Genomic DNA, 17158 nt, shown 5'->3' with positions numbered 1-17158 from the left:
CTGCAGAGTGGTGTAGGTGTATTTGCAGGGCTCTTTTGTGCAGACGACTGAGAGACGTCGGCGATGTCCCCGGTGGCACCCTGGAAGGATGCGGAGGAGAAGTTGTTGAGGGCAGTGGTGACTTTGACAGCGACAGGTAAGAAGATGGTGCTCGGGCCAGCCGGGAGCAGCTCGGCCTGAAAGAGGCTGCAGATGTCCACGACTACATGTCGAGTGACTCTGAGCCTCCGTGTGCACTGCTGCTCAGAGAGGTCCAGGAAGCTGAGCCTCGGTCTGTATACCCTGTGGCGAGGGTAGTGCCTTCTGCGACGCATCTCTCTCTGTGGTTGTCCTCCCTCCTTCTGTGCAGGTGGATGTGTCACAGCACTGTGTTGTGGAGGTGTCAGATGTGGACGGAGTGGTCGGCGAGGCTGGTGATGTTGTTCGCCCTCTGAGGTCGTCATGACTGCAGCTATGGCGGCCCCCATCCAGAAGATGTACGTTTGAGGGGGTCTGCAAGGTAGGTACATGTGTCTGCACACCGGGGTTGAGGTTGCAAGTTTGTGAATTTTAGTGTTAGGAGGAGGGTGGTGCAGGCCAAACTTTGTCCCAAGTGACAGAGTGGCCTCCTGCAATGAGTGAGGATCTCCCCACCCCCCCAACCTGTCAAATGGACCTTTGCAGCTGCCACAGGCTGGTGGCTGCAACACGTCCATTTCAACTGGGAGTGTTTCCCCCAGTACGGGAAACACGCTCAGTTGACCTGAAAATCCCACCCCTCCTAAAATATCCTCCAAATCAAGTCTCCTAACGACCTGAAGTATCCAATTAATTGATTTAAGTGGGATCCCGCCGGCTTTAATTGCTGGTGGGAGTCCCGCGTGCGGGGTCTGCACACGCATCATTGGGGAAGCCGGAAGTGGGCGGGTTGGAGCCGGGCTCCGGACCCGCCCCGGGAATCCACAATTTTCGGAGTTCCCCCGCCACGAATGCACTCGCTCGGACATACGAAAATCGAGCCCCTAATCTCTTTAAATAAAAAAACTAGCTGTCTGCTACCCTACCAGGCCTTCATTTCCCACGTAGTAAGGTTGCATAGTGTAGGCCTAGAATTTCCTTTATGGGCGTAACCTGGAAGTTAGAGCTGAAAATGCGCCCATTCCCACGCCCAATTTGCTGATGTCAAGTTACGCTCACATATCCTGCGAATCACATTAGAATACGCCCAAACATAAAATGGATGTAAATCAGCCAAAATCAGCATAAACAATTGGGGTCCAAGGAAAGCACTCAATTCAGACCATGTACTTCTTCATATATTCCTACTTTACAACAGTGACTACAATTCAAAAGTACTTAATTGGCTGTAAAGCACTTTGGTTAGGCCTGAGGTCTTGAGAGGTGCTATATAAATACACGTTCTTTCTCTTTCTTTAAGCATGAAAATTTGAATTTCGACTCATTTAACCATCATTCATGCACACTAGGTGCAGAATATTTAAGAACCTGCGATCAGGGAAGCAGTTCAATTTTTTTAACGTGACTTCTACACTTATGCCATAAAAATGCATTCAAAGAAACAGAAAGTACAGTGCAAATCTCAGTGAGGATAAATTTTTTAAAACGTAAGACACCAGAAAAATTATTTTGTTTCCTGCTGCATTTGAAAATCTGGTCTTAATTTGAAGCGAGCGAGCACAATTGCAGGAAATTTGCGTATAAAGCTCTGTCACTTGGGTGCAGGGCCATTATTATGGGCGGAGGAATCGATAGATGATCGTAAAAGATCGAGTAGATTTGGGCGTATTAAATTTACACTCGTAACTCATGACCAAAATTTTGGAGTCTTTTAGGCCGCTTATTTGATTTGCGCCCAGATTACGCGTATCTCTGACGCAAATAGACGGAATTACAGGCTTGCGTGCTCACCTGCACGCCGTTTCCCAGGTGGTTGGTGTTGCCTTGCCAACACGTGAGCTCTGTGATTTGTCACAGTTTTGAAATGGTTGGACTTCATAAAAAGAACCTAAATACAACTTTCTATGAATGCTTAAATTTATCATTTGTAAACAATTTTACAACACCAAGTTATAGTCCAACTATTTTTATTTGAAATCTACAAGCTTTCGGAGGCTTCCTCCTTCGTCAGGTAAATGACGAAGGAGCAAGCCTCCGAAAGCTTGTAGATTTCAAATAAAAATAGTTGGACTATAACTTGGTGTTGTAAAATTGTTTACAATTGTCAACCCCAGTCCATCACCGGCATCTCCACATCATAAATTTATCATGTGAAACTCAATGACTAAAAATAACCTTTGCAAATCATGAGATTCATAAGCAAATTGTGAATGCCAGAAAAGCTGTAGGTAACTTGCCTTTCACGATTTCAGGATGTCCCAAAGGGCATCACAGCCAATTAATTACTTTTAAATTGCAGTCACTGTTGTTATGTAGGAATCAATGGCCAGTTGTGTTGTGTTGATTGAGGGATAAATGTTCACCAGGACACCAGGAGAACTCCTCTGCTTTTCTTCATCTAGTGCCACGGCATCTTTTAAGTCTACCTGCACAGGCAGACAGAGCCTTGGTTTAACATTTCATCCATGATTCTATAGTGGGAGAGTAGGGCTAATTGGATAACTCTTTCAAAGAGCTGGCACAGGCACAATGGACTGAATGGCCTCTTTCTGTGCTGTAAGGTTCTATGATTCCAAAAGATGGCACCTACAGCTTTTCCAGCATTCACAATTTGCTTATGAATCTCATGATTTGCAAAGGTTATTTTTAGTCATTGAGTATCACACGATAAATTTAAGTATTCATAGAAAGTTGTATTTAGGCTCCTTTTTGAAGTCCAACCATTTCAAAAGGAACTCCCTCAGCACACCACTGAACCAAAGAGGGCTTTGAGGAGGGTCTGAAAGCAGGAGAGAAATGAAGAGGCAGCAGAGTTCAGGAAAGGACTTCCAAAGAGTGGGACTTAGGTGGCTGAAGGCAGGACCACCAATGATGGGGAGATGTGCAGGAGGCCTGAGTAAGAGGAACAGGAATCTGGGAGGAGGGGGCTATAGGACTGGGTGAGGTGACAGAGGTAGGGAGGGGCAAGGATGTGAAAGGATTTATGCACAAAACAGAAAACAAACGGAAAGTATAGAGGAGATAAAGGTAGAAAGAAACGAAAGCAGAGAAACAAAAAGAAAAAGGAAATGAAGGTGAACGAAAAGAGAAAGAGAAAAGAGGATAAGAACAAGTAGGAGGTCTCCTATGATCTGGTATAAAAGGTATTGAGTGCATGAGGGACTTTACCCCAGGAGGGGAAGGCAGAGAATGGAGAAAACTGATGGAAGAAAGGAGAAAGAGAAGTAAAACATCGAGACAAAGATCAGAGAACTGTAACAAAGAGGAAAAGAAGGACTAAGAACCGAATCAATTGCGCAGCTCAGCAGAGTGAAACCACCTCCACATTCTCCAAATCAAAATTAGGACAAAAAGTCAATACTTAAAGGGTAGCGTCTTCTGGGGGAGGGGGAGAAGAAACAGTTGGGAAAACCATTTTTTATTTGATATGGGAAAAAGAGGTGTTGGTCATTTTTTTGTCAGGAAGGCATCATGTGCTCGTGAAGCACTGACATCTTTGCGTTGTGTTATTATCACCATGTGGAGATGCCGGTGATGGACTGGGGTTGACAATTGTAAACAATTTTACAACACCAAGTTATAGTCCAGCAATTTTATTTTAAATTCACAAGCTTTCGGAGGCTTCCTCCTTCGTCAGGTGAACGATCGTTCACCTGAGGAAGGAGGAAGCCTCCGAAAGCTTGTGAATTTAAAATAAAATTGCTGGACTATAACTTGGTGTTGTAAAATTGTTTACAATTATTATCACCAAGCAGACAATAAAAATTTGCCAGATACTTTTCTCACTTAATGGCAGTGCCCCTTTAAAATCAGGAAAACGAGGTTCAGCTGAAAAATATTAAAGGGCCCAAAGTGAACTAGTTCAAACCCACAATTAAAGGAGCTATTCCATTATTTGGGGAAAAAAATTGAAGGTGGCAAAAAATGTGGAGCTTATGAACTCCATTGGCTTCCAAACTTTTTGCAGCCCCTCCCCTAAGATCCCACCCCTTTATTCATTGACTAATCCCCCTGTGTTAAGACTGATTACAGTTTGGATGATCATGCAAATGTTGATTGTCTTCTAAGAAAACAACTCTGGCAGTAGTCTATTCGTGTGGCTCCAGTGCTATGCTCATTCATCAGCATGAGAATGAGCCGGGAAGTAGACGGATTTGGGATGTTTTCAGCACCGTCTCCAGCAACAGGCAGAAACGACTTTCAACTTCCAATGCGAGACTGGGAAAATGCGTTGGATTCTCCTCTTCCTCCTGCAAAAACTTCCCCGCTTGACCTCAAACAATTGCGCTCGCTTTACCAAAGAAACTCTTCATCTCAGAGTCTGCATTTGGAGAGTACGACCACGGTTCCCAGGATGGAACAGCCAGTTCAGATCTCTGATGCTAACATTTGTGATACCAATGATCCTACAAACCAGGTCCAGGATAAAAGGGACCCCAACTCTGCAGAAGACTGCGATGAAGAAAATGCAGGAGGAGAGGGTAAACAGCCTTTGAAGAAAAAAAACTACCAAAGATATCCTAAGCCACCCTACACGTACCTTGCTCTCATAACCATTGCCATCCTTAATTCTCCAGAGAAGAGACTGAAGTTATCTCAGGTACTGGTTATCTATTTGTGACTGGCATTTGTGACTTCTTAAATGTTGAGGGAATTCGACCGGTTTCCAAATGTAACTAGCTGGCTGTGTGTTTTGTGTTTACAGATTCTCCATGAAATCAGTGTCATGTTTCCATTTTTCAAAGGACATTACAAAGGTTGGAAAGATTCTGTCAGGCACAACTTGTCTCTAAATGATTGCTTTATAAAAGTAAGTCTGCTCCTAACTATTGGCTGTCTTTAGCAACTGGACTGTAAAGCAGAGATCTGAGACCAGTGCAGTATTGTAAAGGAGTGTGTGCTTGTCTTTATGTATATGTGCGTGTTATTTTTTTTGTGGGGGGTGAGAGAATGAGACGAGCTCAGTTTCATGTTGGTTGTACCTTTGTGTTATCACTAGGAATTGAGCAAAGTGTAATGGTGGGTATGTGAAATTTCCATTCTATGTCTACTGGGACTGTGATTTTAAAAAAAACACCAGTGGTACAATTAGATATTTGTACCCTTCCTAACTTTGCATCTTGTCTACTGAGGTTAACAGTACTGGTGGCTCCAGCTCAGACCGGGGAGAAATTGGAGGTAATGAATAGAAGGAGTGAATTTCTACAGCAGTTCTCCTGCTCACGGAAGAGACATGAAAGCCCAGGAAAATGGTTTACGCCACTTTTCCAGGATTTCCGTGGCTCTTCTGACGAAGTTACAGTGGGCAAGCAGGAGAAACCCTGTGGAAGTTCACCCTCTCGGAGTCTTTTACAACATTGGAGTGAGTGCAATCTTCCTCTTGGTGTATTCGGTTTTCCTGCTGATTTGTGTTGTCTTCTAAATAAATATTTTGTGTGTGGGGGAAGGGGGTCAATTTCTGTGCTGTTCCATGAAATTCTTTCCTTGAGTCTGGCTCTTGCCAATCTCTAAATTTCTCTGGCGCTTGGTAAATGGCGTGTGTCCCTATTGGGGAGCAGGGGCGGGGGCGGGGTGGGGAGCGAGGTGGGGGGAGGGAACACTCCATATCAAGCAAACAGAAGCACCGGGCCTCGTTTCTGGTGCAGTGGGTGAATTCCACAGCCTCACAACTCTCAGTGTGAAGACATTTCTCTTGCCCTCTGTTCTAAATCTCTTCCATTTAATCTTGTATCTATGGCCCCTTGTTCTTGACCCCTTAACTACTGGGAACAGTCTGCTTCTATCTACCCTGTCCTATCCTTTCATAATTTTAAACACTTCGATTCCATCACCCCATAATCTCTCGTGAGCTGGTCATTAGGGTAAGGATAATAATGATTATTTTGTGTTGTAGAAATCTGTGAGTGCACTAAAATGTTACATTGCTACAATTATAGTAATGTCAACTCCTGATTCAAAGTTGTTTATTTACGCTAAATAAAATCAAATTAATCAGTGATTCGAATTAAGCAATGTAAATAGTGCAGCAAAGTGAGAATTTACTCCAAAAAATGATCAGATAATCTGAATTAAGAGTAGGCTGCACACACATCTTGCATGGAGGGGGTGCAGCACAGATTCATCAGAATGATACCAGGGCTAAAAGGGTTAAATTATGAGGGCAGGTTGCATAAAGTTGGCTTTTATTTCCCTGAGTTTAGATTGGAGGGGTGATCTAATCGTGGTGTTTGAAACGATAAAAGGATTTGATCAGTAAATAAAGAGAAACTATTTCCTCTGGATAGGAATTCAAGAACGAGGGGACAATCCTAAAATTAGGGTTAGGCTATTTAGGAGGGAAATCAGGAAGGACTTTTTCACACAAAGATATGGTGTCATGGTCATGGGTGCCCTCTGGTGCCTCTCCCATGCCTGTTGTGTAAGCCCAAATGGTGAGTGTCAATTGGCAATTTTAGCACCTCTGTACCTTTCTCCACACACACCACCAGCCCCAAGTTGAGATTGGGTAACTCGGCACAAACTAGGGGACTGAACCTGGAAGTTTCCTGGTCTGTACGGTTCATAAGAACAGAAGTAGGCCATTCAACCCCTCGAGCCTGGGGGGTAATTTTAACCCCCAAGAACAGGTGGGTTGGGGGTGGGTGGCCAGTAAAAATAGTCGATTTTTGGAGCGGGACCGCATCCTGGCTCTAACACACCCATTTCCGGGCTTGACCCAGGTGCATTCGAATGCACGCGTGCAAAAGACGCCTGGAAGTCCCGCCCCCACTTAAAGCTGGCGGCCTGATACTTAAAGGAGCAATGTACCTCATTGAAATAGTTGAGGTACTTAATTATTTGTGTATTATAAAAGTAAAATAATTTTAACTTTACCTGTTCAGATTTCCCATTGCTTCTGATTCATGTCAGGTAAAAGCAAGTGGGAAGGGCCAGATCCGTGAGGTGAGTACCTTTATTGCACTGCTTGTGGGCGCAAAAGAGCAGGAGTGCTCCTTCCAGGCCCAACAAGCTCACCGGGCGCCACACGACCCCGTGATCGGCCAATCGTCCCGCCACCCCTCTGATGCTGGACTCCCCCCTCCCCCCCCCCCCCTCTGATGCTGCCCACCCCCCACCCCTCTGATGCTGCCCACCCCTCTGATGCTGGACCCGACCCCCACCCCTCTGATGCTGCCCACCGCTCTGATGCTGGACCGCCCCCCCACCTCTGGTGCTGGACCCGACCCCGATGGTGGCTCCTTCCCGCACCTCCACCGCCCCCATCTCTGACTCTTCACCTGATCTGCGATCTCCTCCCGATCTTCGACCAACCTTCGATATCAGTGACCTCTTTGACCAATCTCCGATCTCCTCCTGGCATCAGCACCGCCCCCACGATGCCATCCTCCCACTTCAATCCCCGGCCTTCCCACCCGACCTGGCTGCTGGGCGTAAAGCCCGGAAGTAAAATTTATTGATCTCGTCAAGGTCGCGATCGCAGATGGCAACCCACCAACTTAACTTCTGGGTTTTGCCTCTGATTATCTTCCACCCCAACCCGCCGATTCCTTCCCGCCTCTACACTAAAACCATGCCCCTGTTCTTCCATTCAACTAGATCATGGCTTAACTCCATTTACCTGCCTTGGTTCCATATCCCTTAATATCCTTACCTAACAAAAATCTTTATCAATTTCGGTTTTGAAATTTTCTAATGACCTAGCATCAGCAGCTTTTTGGCGGAGAGAGTTCCAGACTTACACTATCCTTTGTGTGAAAAAATGCTTCCTGACGTCACCCCTGAACAGCCTAGCTCTAATTTTTAAGGTTATGCCCCCTTGTTCTGGACTCCCCCACCAGAGGAAATAGTTTCTCTCTAGCTAGCTACTTTAGAAACCAGCAGCGTGGGAATTGTACAGATTTTGTGACGGATTTTTATAATCCCTTTAATTTAAAAAAAAAGCAAATGTAAACTACTTGTCGCATGCTATAGCTGTCAGCAAACCTTTCAGTATGTAAACTTGTGTAAAGTACCTGCTAACTGTAAGAATCTTTCTAAGGCCTGAGCCTAGGTCGGACTTGTGTATACAGGTGTTAATTAATATCATTGTACTAGGAGAACAGCTTAACTTTAACCATTAGCACATATTTCTGCAGTGTGGATGGGGCTATGTTTTGGGGGGAGGGAGCTGCTGAGTGTGTGACTTCCAGGGTCATAGACTGGGGGGTAATTTTAACTTTTATCAAACGGGCGATAGCAAATTGGCCACCCGTTTTACACCTCACCCAAATTTCTTTCCCATTGATAAAGAAAACTAGTTAAAATGTAAAACAAGCTGCCGATTCACTCAGTTTTTGACCCATGAGAAATTTTAAAATTACCCCCTAAATGTGTGCACCTGTCCTCAGATGCTGTTTACTTTTCACTCACTAAATCTTTTTTTCTTGTCACTTTTGTCTGCTTTCCCTCACTATTCCCCCTTGACTCTGAATTTCCTCCAGTAAGTCAGAGTAAAAAACATCATCATCTGGGTGGGAATTGGGATGGGACCTGGTTAGTCCAGATCCCTGAGTATTGTTTTATTACGATGTCATGAAAATGAAGGAAATAGGATGTATATTTCTTGCCATTTGTACCTGTGAATCCCTGACATCCAGCAATGCTAAGGATGGCACGAGGGTTTAAGTTTTAAAACAGTGGTCGCAGACTGAATCATTGCAGTACGAACACTGACCTATTTGAAAATGGGGTACTTTTTGAATTCATCTGAGCAGCATAGCCAACCTTATTTACACTGGCAAGGTGCCACAGTGCATTGCCAACCCTACCTGAGGTGAACATCCTGGCGGTAGGGGCACAAATAACAGGCGAAGCTCCCCCACCATCACCACCACTGAGGATCTCTGCTGTTTCAGTTCAAGCAAATTCAAGACACCGGGAACGATTTTCAACTGCCAAATGCGTGCCTCAAATAGGCAGCAAGCAGAAAATTGGGGAGGAGAGGCACCTCGGAGTAGAAGCAGGGGGTGGGGGACAGAACAATCAAATCCAAAGATAAGCCTAAGAGCTACAGAAAGGTGCAGATAAAATTTCCAAGTGGGCAGAATTCAACATGGATGTGAACGCTGATAAATGTAAGAAAGAATAAGAGAGACTTGATGAATGGCCTTGAACAGCTAAGGAGGGGGCTAAAAGAAATCAGGCTGTGATAGTAGACTCCACTTTGCGACTCGGTGATGAGTTCTATTGCTGAATCAGTGGCGTATCTGTCCACCTGGGGAATGCTCAGTTCCCAAGCACAGTGAAGAGGAAGCGGGGATGGAGACCCGTTGCTCCTCTACGCTCTCAATGCTGTCCTGGGATTTCCTGGAGCTCCCTTATTGGATAATCTGGGGCCTGTGCCTGCTGTAGGTGCAGGCCCAGTTTAACAAGGCAAATGAGATGGAGAGAGAGGGGGGTCTCACTTCTGACTTTTTCCCAAATGAGGTGCCTCAAAAAACATAGCAATGGAATCATAGAATCATAGACGTTTACAACATGGAAACAGGCCCTTCGGCCCAACATGTCCATGTCACCCAGTTTATACCACTAAGCTAGTCCCAATTGCCTGCACTTGGCCCATATCCCTCGATACCCATCTTACCCATGTAACTGTCCAAATACTTTTTAAAAGACAAAATTGTACCCGCCTCTACTACTGCCTCTGGCAGCTCGTTCCAGACACTCACCACCCTTTGAGTGAAAAAATTGCCCCTCTGGACCCTTTTGTATCTCTCCCCTCTCACCTTAAATCTATGCCCCCTCGTTATAGACTCCCCTACCTTTGGGAAAAGATTTTGACTATCCACCTTATCTATGCCCCTCATTATTTTATAGACTTCTATAAGATCACCCCTAAACCTCCTACTCTCCAGGGAAAAAAGTCTCAGTCTATCCAACCTCTCCCTATAAGTCAAACCATCAAATCCCGGTAGCATCCTAGTAAATCTTTTCTGCACTCTTTCTAGTTTAATAATATCCTTTCTATAATAGGGTGACCAGAACTGTACACAGTATTCCAAGTGTGGCCTTACTAATAGAGCAGTGGATTAGAACGATAAATCCAGGGCATTTGAGTTGAACCAATGACTGTAGAATAATCAGTCACAGGAAAACGATAAGTTCAGGACTTTAGTCAGGAAACACTTCACACAATACCTGGAATGGTCCAGGTAGGGTAATGGAGGCTAAAACCCTGAAGTCATTCAATAGACAATTGGATGTTGTGATGGACTGCAGGTTTCTATGGAATGATGAATGAGTTGGGATGAATGGTCTCCGTTATCTGTACTTGGACTATCCCCCAGTATGAGTTGGTGCCTTCATGAAGGAGGGATGAAAATCTTTGCTGGAAAAGGGAAGAGAAGCCTTAGATGTGCCTTGACGTGGTCACTTCAGGAAGGAGAAATGTTATTTATAGGAAGTGGCTAAAAAGAACTAGGAGTAACAGGCTGAGATTACAATCTTGGTGACCGCCCTCTGCTCACAGCAGCAACTGGCCTCCTCCTGTCAGGATATTCATAGGAAAGATTGTGGCGGTGGTTGACTGGCAGCTTCCTGGTAAGGCTGTCAATCAAATATATTTCCCTTCTGTAGTTTAAGTGAATTTACTCAGTCATTGGGAGAGTAAGGCTTTACAGCAACAAAACTGGACCTCATTGAACTCAACAATGGCATATCTTGTCCTCACGCACCTTTTCATTGTTGTAGAACAATGACGCGGAGTACACCGTCTGAATCAGTTGATAAATACACCACTTAATGAGTAGCTGAGCCAAACAGACCATGTGTGTCCCACATTTTATCCCTCAGCTGCATTGAGCTAGCTGATTTATTGGGTGGTAATAGGGATACTGCAACTGGGCTTCAGTGCCCATGGGCTGAAGAGAGGAGGAAGGGAGGAGTGGGGCAGGGGGGGTGGATGGAATTGGCCAGGATTCCTCCACTGCTCAATGATGCTTCCTGGCAAGTATATGGATATGGCGTGAGATTGAGATGGGGTTTGACTGTGGTGGCTCTCTTGTGATGCCTCCCACCCTATAATTTCCTGCTGAAGCTGGCTGTTGAGGCTTACACAAAACAAATGGCTGGTGCTATGGAAAGTTGCCTTGGCAAAGGCTCAATACCTGCAATGTTCAATTGAGTTATAGTATGTGTTCTAGATACAAGTTATATACTCTTTTTTTTAGGTATTGAATGACCCAAAAAGGCCACAAGGCAAGGGGAACCACTGGACGGTTGACGTTACTCGTATCCCACCTGAAGCATTAAAACGACAAAACACATCTGTCTCACGACAAGATGGGAGAAGGTTTGCGGCCAATTCGACTGCCTATATCCAGGGTGGGATTGCCAGCCTCTCAGCTTCTGAAGAAACCAGCAAAGCATGGCAGGTGTCAGAAGCCCCTTCTGGGCATGCAACAGCACCCCCACAGCAGGGTGGCAGCAGGTCGAATGGTGCCTTTTCCATTGACACGTTGTGGAATAGTCTGGAAGCTTCTACATCTGAAAGGGAGAAGAGCTATTCTGTGGCCGCTAAACGTCTCCAAAGAAAGTCATCAAATGAAGATCCTACCCCACAGGGAAGATTGGATTTAAACTCTTGGCATCCTCATCCAGTAGCATGTGAGAGACCACAGTGTACCTCTTCATTCTCTTCTTCACAGAGTGCTCATCACAAGATCCAGTTGCCCTCACCCCTAAGCACTTCATCTTCCAGTCCTTCCTCTATTGAGGATGACACCAATGTTTCCCAAAGAGAATCCCCTCGTAAGCATGAGTCAAAACGTCTGAGATTATCAGTGGAGTACAGCAGGTCTACTCCTCTTTCCATATGGGAGAATCCCTGCACCACCTATCCAGAGCTTCCACTAAGGCCCTACATGTCCTGGGAGTTACCAACTTCCTACACCAAATATCCCCCTCCAAATGTAATTGCGCCTCCCAGTATGAGTCTACCATATTCTGCATTCTTCCAGTACAACAACCCCTCAAGTTTGTTGTTGTATCCGTACAGACCAACACGGTTCTTAAGCCCACCCAGCTGGCCTTTCCTGCCTGATCCACGCCCTCTGCCAGCTTTACGTCCACCATCTGTGTTGGATTTGGACAGAATGTTGCAGGTTGTCCCACCAAACAAAAGTGTCTTTGATACCATATTGCACCAGTTCTGCCCAGCCAGTGCGATGGGCACTGGAATGCCACCTGGTGCAAGCAATGTGGTGAGGGCTCGATACATGCCGTTTGATTACTGAGCGCACAATCCGTGTGAAGAGAGTAAGTAGCGTACTAACTTTAAAAATCTTAACAAAATCTTAACAACAAACCTCCAAAAGTGATTTATGGACATTATTGTGACCAACTTGACTCTATTTTTCAAAACTTTTAAAAAAAATTTATGCAAATCCCGGGATTGACTTTCTAAGAAATCTTTTGCCCTCTCCTGTCCTGTGTTTCGAGGCTGGAAATGTTAAGTAAGGAATGCTTTTCCCTTGTCTTTTCCACTCCACCCTCTCCTTTCCCAGTTGTGCAAAGCCATCCACATCAGACATGTGTTGGGAATAACATTTGCATGGACTCAGCAAGCTTATTCAGGGAAGTAGATACGATCTATCTGGAAGATCTCTGGCCTCTACTGAGTTAGGTGACGTCAGCCGGGACAGCCATATTGTCCAACTGGCCTCTGTGCCCCTGGGTTAGGGAGGAGAAGACTGGCCACAGTTCCCACACTTCCAGCTGTTATTCAACAACCACTGCTGGAAGTGCAAGTGTGTGGACGTAGTGCGATGATAGGATGGGGCCTAGCGGTGATGCCTCCTACTGCAGAATAGCTACCAGCAGTCATTGTTGGTGTTCGCATGTAAATAACGATCCTTCGGTGAGGCACTGGGAGGGCGACCGGCTCACAGGCAACCAAAACCCAACAAGGAGTCGAGCTCTTCAGAAGAGTGAAAATACGTGAGATGGGAAATGGGTGATGCTTCTGATTGGGGGGAAAACAGTACTGAAGTCATCCTTACAAAGTAAAATAAATGGTGGTCGATCTGAGTGGCATCTGTTTTTGTGAGATGGTCAGAAATTACTTACAGGTTTTAATTTCCTGCGTAACTAAGATTCTGGTCCACGGCTATAAAAGCGTTCATCTTCGGAAGCTTATTAAAATGCTGGTTTGCTGAATATACAGCAGTGCTGTGAAATGCAATTATTTCTGCTCAGGGACCATGCATAAATGACATACCCCAAATGCCATGCAGCCTATCCATTGCTAACCCCTCCTCCCTCCACACTCGCAAAAAAATTTAGACTTCAAACACAACTGTTTTCATTCAATTAAGATTAAAAAAATGTAATAAATCATTAACACACTAAACTGCATAAATAAAGATTGATAAAAGCATGGGTTTGCTTTTTGACATAACTTAATTTCTTCCCTCCCCTTTTCCACTGGTGTACGTACTATGGGCGGTCACTTATTACTTTGTTGCAAGGATTACATTGCACGTGGGGGCGGGGAGTTCACAACCCCTCTACTTTTCTAAGAGGAATGTGTTGTCATATGGTACCAGGCTGACCTCAATAACAACTTACATTTATATAGCACCTTTAACATAGTAAAAAGACCTTCATACAATCTCTCATAGTGATGTCTCTGACCCTGCCTGCTATCCAGTCATTCTTGACACTGCTAAATTGAGCAAGAGTAACTGTTGCTAAGATGGTGGGAGTGTGTTTCTGCTCTGTCTGGATCTTAATTGAACCGCATGACTGCTATAAATCACAACAGGGCTCTTTTTTAAAAAAAGCACATTATCTGTTCAGGCTCCCCCCAGTAGTTAGGAAGAAGGCCCTTCAAACCTTCAAACATGTTCCCCATTCGACCAGATCATGGCTGATGTGCACCTCAACTCCATTTTCCTGACTTTGATCCATATCCTTTGATAACCCTACCCAACAAAAATCTATCAATCTCAGTACTGAAAAGAACCTTGGGATGTTTTACTACGTTAAAGGTCATATATAAATGCAAGTTGTTGTTTGCTGTTGAAAATTTCAATGGACCCAGCATCCACAGCCTTTGGAGGAGAGGGTTCAATATTTCCACTATCTTTTGCATGAAAAAGCTTATGCAACATTGCCTCATAATTTAACCCTTTAAGTCCCGGTATCATTCAGGTGAATCGAATCCCCTCCAAGGCCAATATATCCTTCTTGAGTTGCGACGCCCAGAACTGAACGTGGTACTCCTAGGATTGCCAACCCTCCAGGACTGTCCTGGAGTCTCCAGGAATGAAAGGTTACTCACCAGGACACTGCTGCGAGTAACTCCTGGAGAAAAATCATTAAAAAAAATGGTGTGATTTTTTTTTTCATTTTCTTTGAACACTTTCATTAATTAGTTATAAAAATATTGGAGATGGGATAGATAAAAAGGCTGTTTAACATCATCCAATCGGGTAATTGAGAGCCTGTTTGCCTTCCAATTGGCATGGGAAGGCGATGCACTGTAAAGATGGACATGTTGGGTGACCAATGGTGGGACAGGGTGGTTGGAGACAGGAAGTCTCCTGAAATATGTCCAACTAGAGTTGGCAACTACGTTCTCCAGATGAGGCCTGACCAAGGCTCTGCACAACTGAATTGATAAATGTAGTGCCCTAATCTGCAGCTGATACAAGCAAATCAAGAATGCCCCTGGCTCCATCCCCAGTCTCACCTAAATTAGCTGATAACTAATACTTATCACTTGGAAATATCTCAAAAGTACTTCCCACAGTGAATTACTTCTGAAGTGCACTAACTGTTCTGTTGACAAATGCAGGAGCCATTCTGCACCAGCAGTGAGGTGAATGACTGGCTAATCTGTATTTGGTGGTGGGAGGAGAACTCTTCAAATAGTGGCATAAGATACTTAACATCCTTCTGACGAGATTAATGCAGCATCCTACAATAGTCCACTGGTGGTATCTGGCTCGGGGATCGAACCCGCAAACTTCAGACCCAAAGGCTACCAACTGAACCAAAATGATACTAATCGCAACAGGGCACTCGGTGGCCCTGGGCTAAGGAAGGGGGAGGAAATGATCACCCAGGATTCTTGTTTTGATTGCTATCCTGTGACCTTCGCTGGAAAGTGTGTGTTCTGGTTGAGTGAATTGTTGCTAATGAGCAATTATATGCCCCCAAAAAATTGGAAATAATATATCCTGATGACCACTATGTGCGTCGGTTGAAAATAATGCCCCTTTCTTTCTTAAGAGGTGGTTTTATTTGATGCCTCCAATTTGAATGCCGCTGCCAATAAGGGCAAATAGCTTGAATTGATGGAACTTGCATTAAGTATTCAATTTGATCCACCAAAATGTTGACTTTCCCTTCTTCCTGCTGCCCTCCCAACTTCCCCTCTCCCTTCATGGAGGAATTAACTAACGGATCACAGTCGATGTGTTGTCGCTAAATCTATTTGTCATTGACATTTTGAAGTCTACTATTTCACAGTGGAGCTTTCTATTGTCACTTTTAGGGGAAGGGGAGGGAGGTGGTCGAATATCATTCACATTTTTAAAAAAATTGTCTGGAGTATTAGTTAACACAATCCTTGCCATGCTACTGCTCTTTGTTCCTTGTGACTTGTCTGAGCTTCAGTGAAGAATATAAAAGAGGAATGGGCAGGAAAGTGGGTTCCTGCACAAGCTGAGTTAGCTACACATTGTAAACAATTTTACAACACTAAGTTATAGTCCAACAAATTAATTTAAATTCCACAAGCTTTCGGAGGCTTCCTCCTTCGTCAGGTGAACGGTATGGAAATATGGTATGGAAGTATGGTATTTTCCATACCGTTCACCTGACGAAGGAGGAAGCCTCCGAAAGCTTGTGGAATTTAAAATAAATTTGTTGGACTATAACTTGGTGTTGTAAAATTGTTTACAATTGTCAACCCCAGTCCATCACCGGCATCTCCACAGCATAGCTACACATTGGTTTTCTAATGTCGAAATATCTTCTACTGTTTGTCTTTGTGTCCCATGCCTTGTTGAAGGTTAATATCCAAGCTAATCCATCTCCAATTGCATGCCTAAATATTGGCTACCTCACTACACCTGTTATCTTGCCTATGACACCATTACCTCTTGCCTCTTCCAGTAATTGGGACATTGCTGACCAACTGCTCTCTGCCTCCCCCATATACCGAAAAATTAAAAGCTTTTATGAAAATCAGTGAGTATTTTTATTCCTGTCTGTGGGGCTGTGGCATTGGGTGTGAAGCTTTTCTGAAGTTTAATTTCAAGGATAATTATACGCCTATCTTTATTGCCCTTCTCTATAATTTTTACTGTTTATAAATAAAAATACTTTTTATCTAATGTTGTATCCAGACTTTTTTTTAAAAGGAAAAGTAAGCATCCAAAGGGCTTAATAAATTCAGCACTATGTTAAAATGTATCCTCTTTGCCGTGTCTGTACTGATGAGTGTGCAGACACAGGTTTGGAGATGATGCCACCTCTTGTTAATTCAAAAATATTTTATTTAATGTCTTGAGTGTAGAAAGGTCATTCTTTTATCAGAGTCTCTGCCCGTTTCCTCCTGTAACTGGGACTTGTTCCTTCCCTCCATCCTCCTTGAACACACTGAGGCTGAAATGCATCTTGGGTGGTAATGCAAAACGAGTGATAGCGAATCGGCCACCCATTTTACACTCCGTCTGATTCCGATTCTTGTTCCATGGATGCTGGCATTCTCTATTTGTGAGCCTAGACAGTGAGGACCAACAGGATATTCAACTGTGGCGAGAAACAAAACTGAGTCTGATTCATTCCTCATCCAATGCCCTGTATGGACTGGGAAACCTAGATGATCTTCTTTCCACAGCTTTTCCTTCCCCACCTCTCAAACGCAGGGGTACAAAGGCCAATTATAGTGTCCCTATTAGCAGCCAAGGTGAAAGGCTAACTCAACATGGACTGGAGATCAAACCTGGGATTAACCTGGTCTGTATGACTCAGCTATTCACTGCAGATACTC

At 44.4% G+C, this 17158-nt stretch overlaps 1 protein-coding gene across 2 annotated transcripts; it reads left to right on the top strand.

The window, feature by feature from the left end:
- The first annotated feature begins 294 nt into the window (after positions 1–294).
- LOC137306059 (forkhead box protein H1-like) lies at positions 295–15852 on the top strand. Of its 2 annotated transcripts, XM_067975113.1 has the most exons (4): positions 295–499; positions 4186–4717; positions 4823–4927; positions 11325–15852. In XM_067975113.1, the coding sequence occupies exons 2-4, from the start codon at positions 4244–4246 to the stop codon at positions 12387–12389; spliced, it is 1644 nt and encodes a 547-aa protein (XP_067831214.1). In that variant the 5' UTR covers positions 295–499; positions 4186–4243; the 3' UTR covers positions 12390–15852. The 2 variants fall into 2 exon arrangements, with proteins under 2 accessions (XP_067831214.1, XP_067831224.1); XM_067975123.1 differs by lacking the exon at positions 295–499 and having other exon boundaries at positions 3975–4717.
- The last annotated feature ends 1306 nt before the right edge of the window (positions 15853–17158 follow it).

Source organism: Heptranchias perlo, chromosome 3 (genome assembly GCF_035084215.1).
Source record: "Heptranchias perlo isolate sHepPer1 chromosome 3, sHepPer1.hap1, whole genome shotgun sequence".
NCBI lineage: Eukaryota > Metazoa > Chordata > Chondrichthyes > Hexanchiformes > Hexanchidae > Heptranchias > Heptranchias perlo.
Note: the sequence above shows the minus strand (reverse complement) of the source record. Positions and strands in the feature narration are given on the sequence as shown.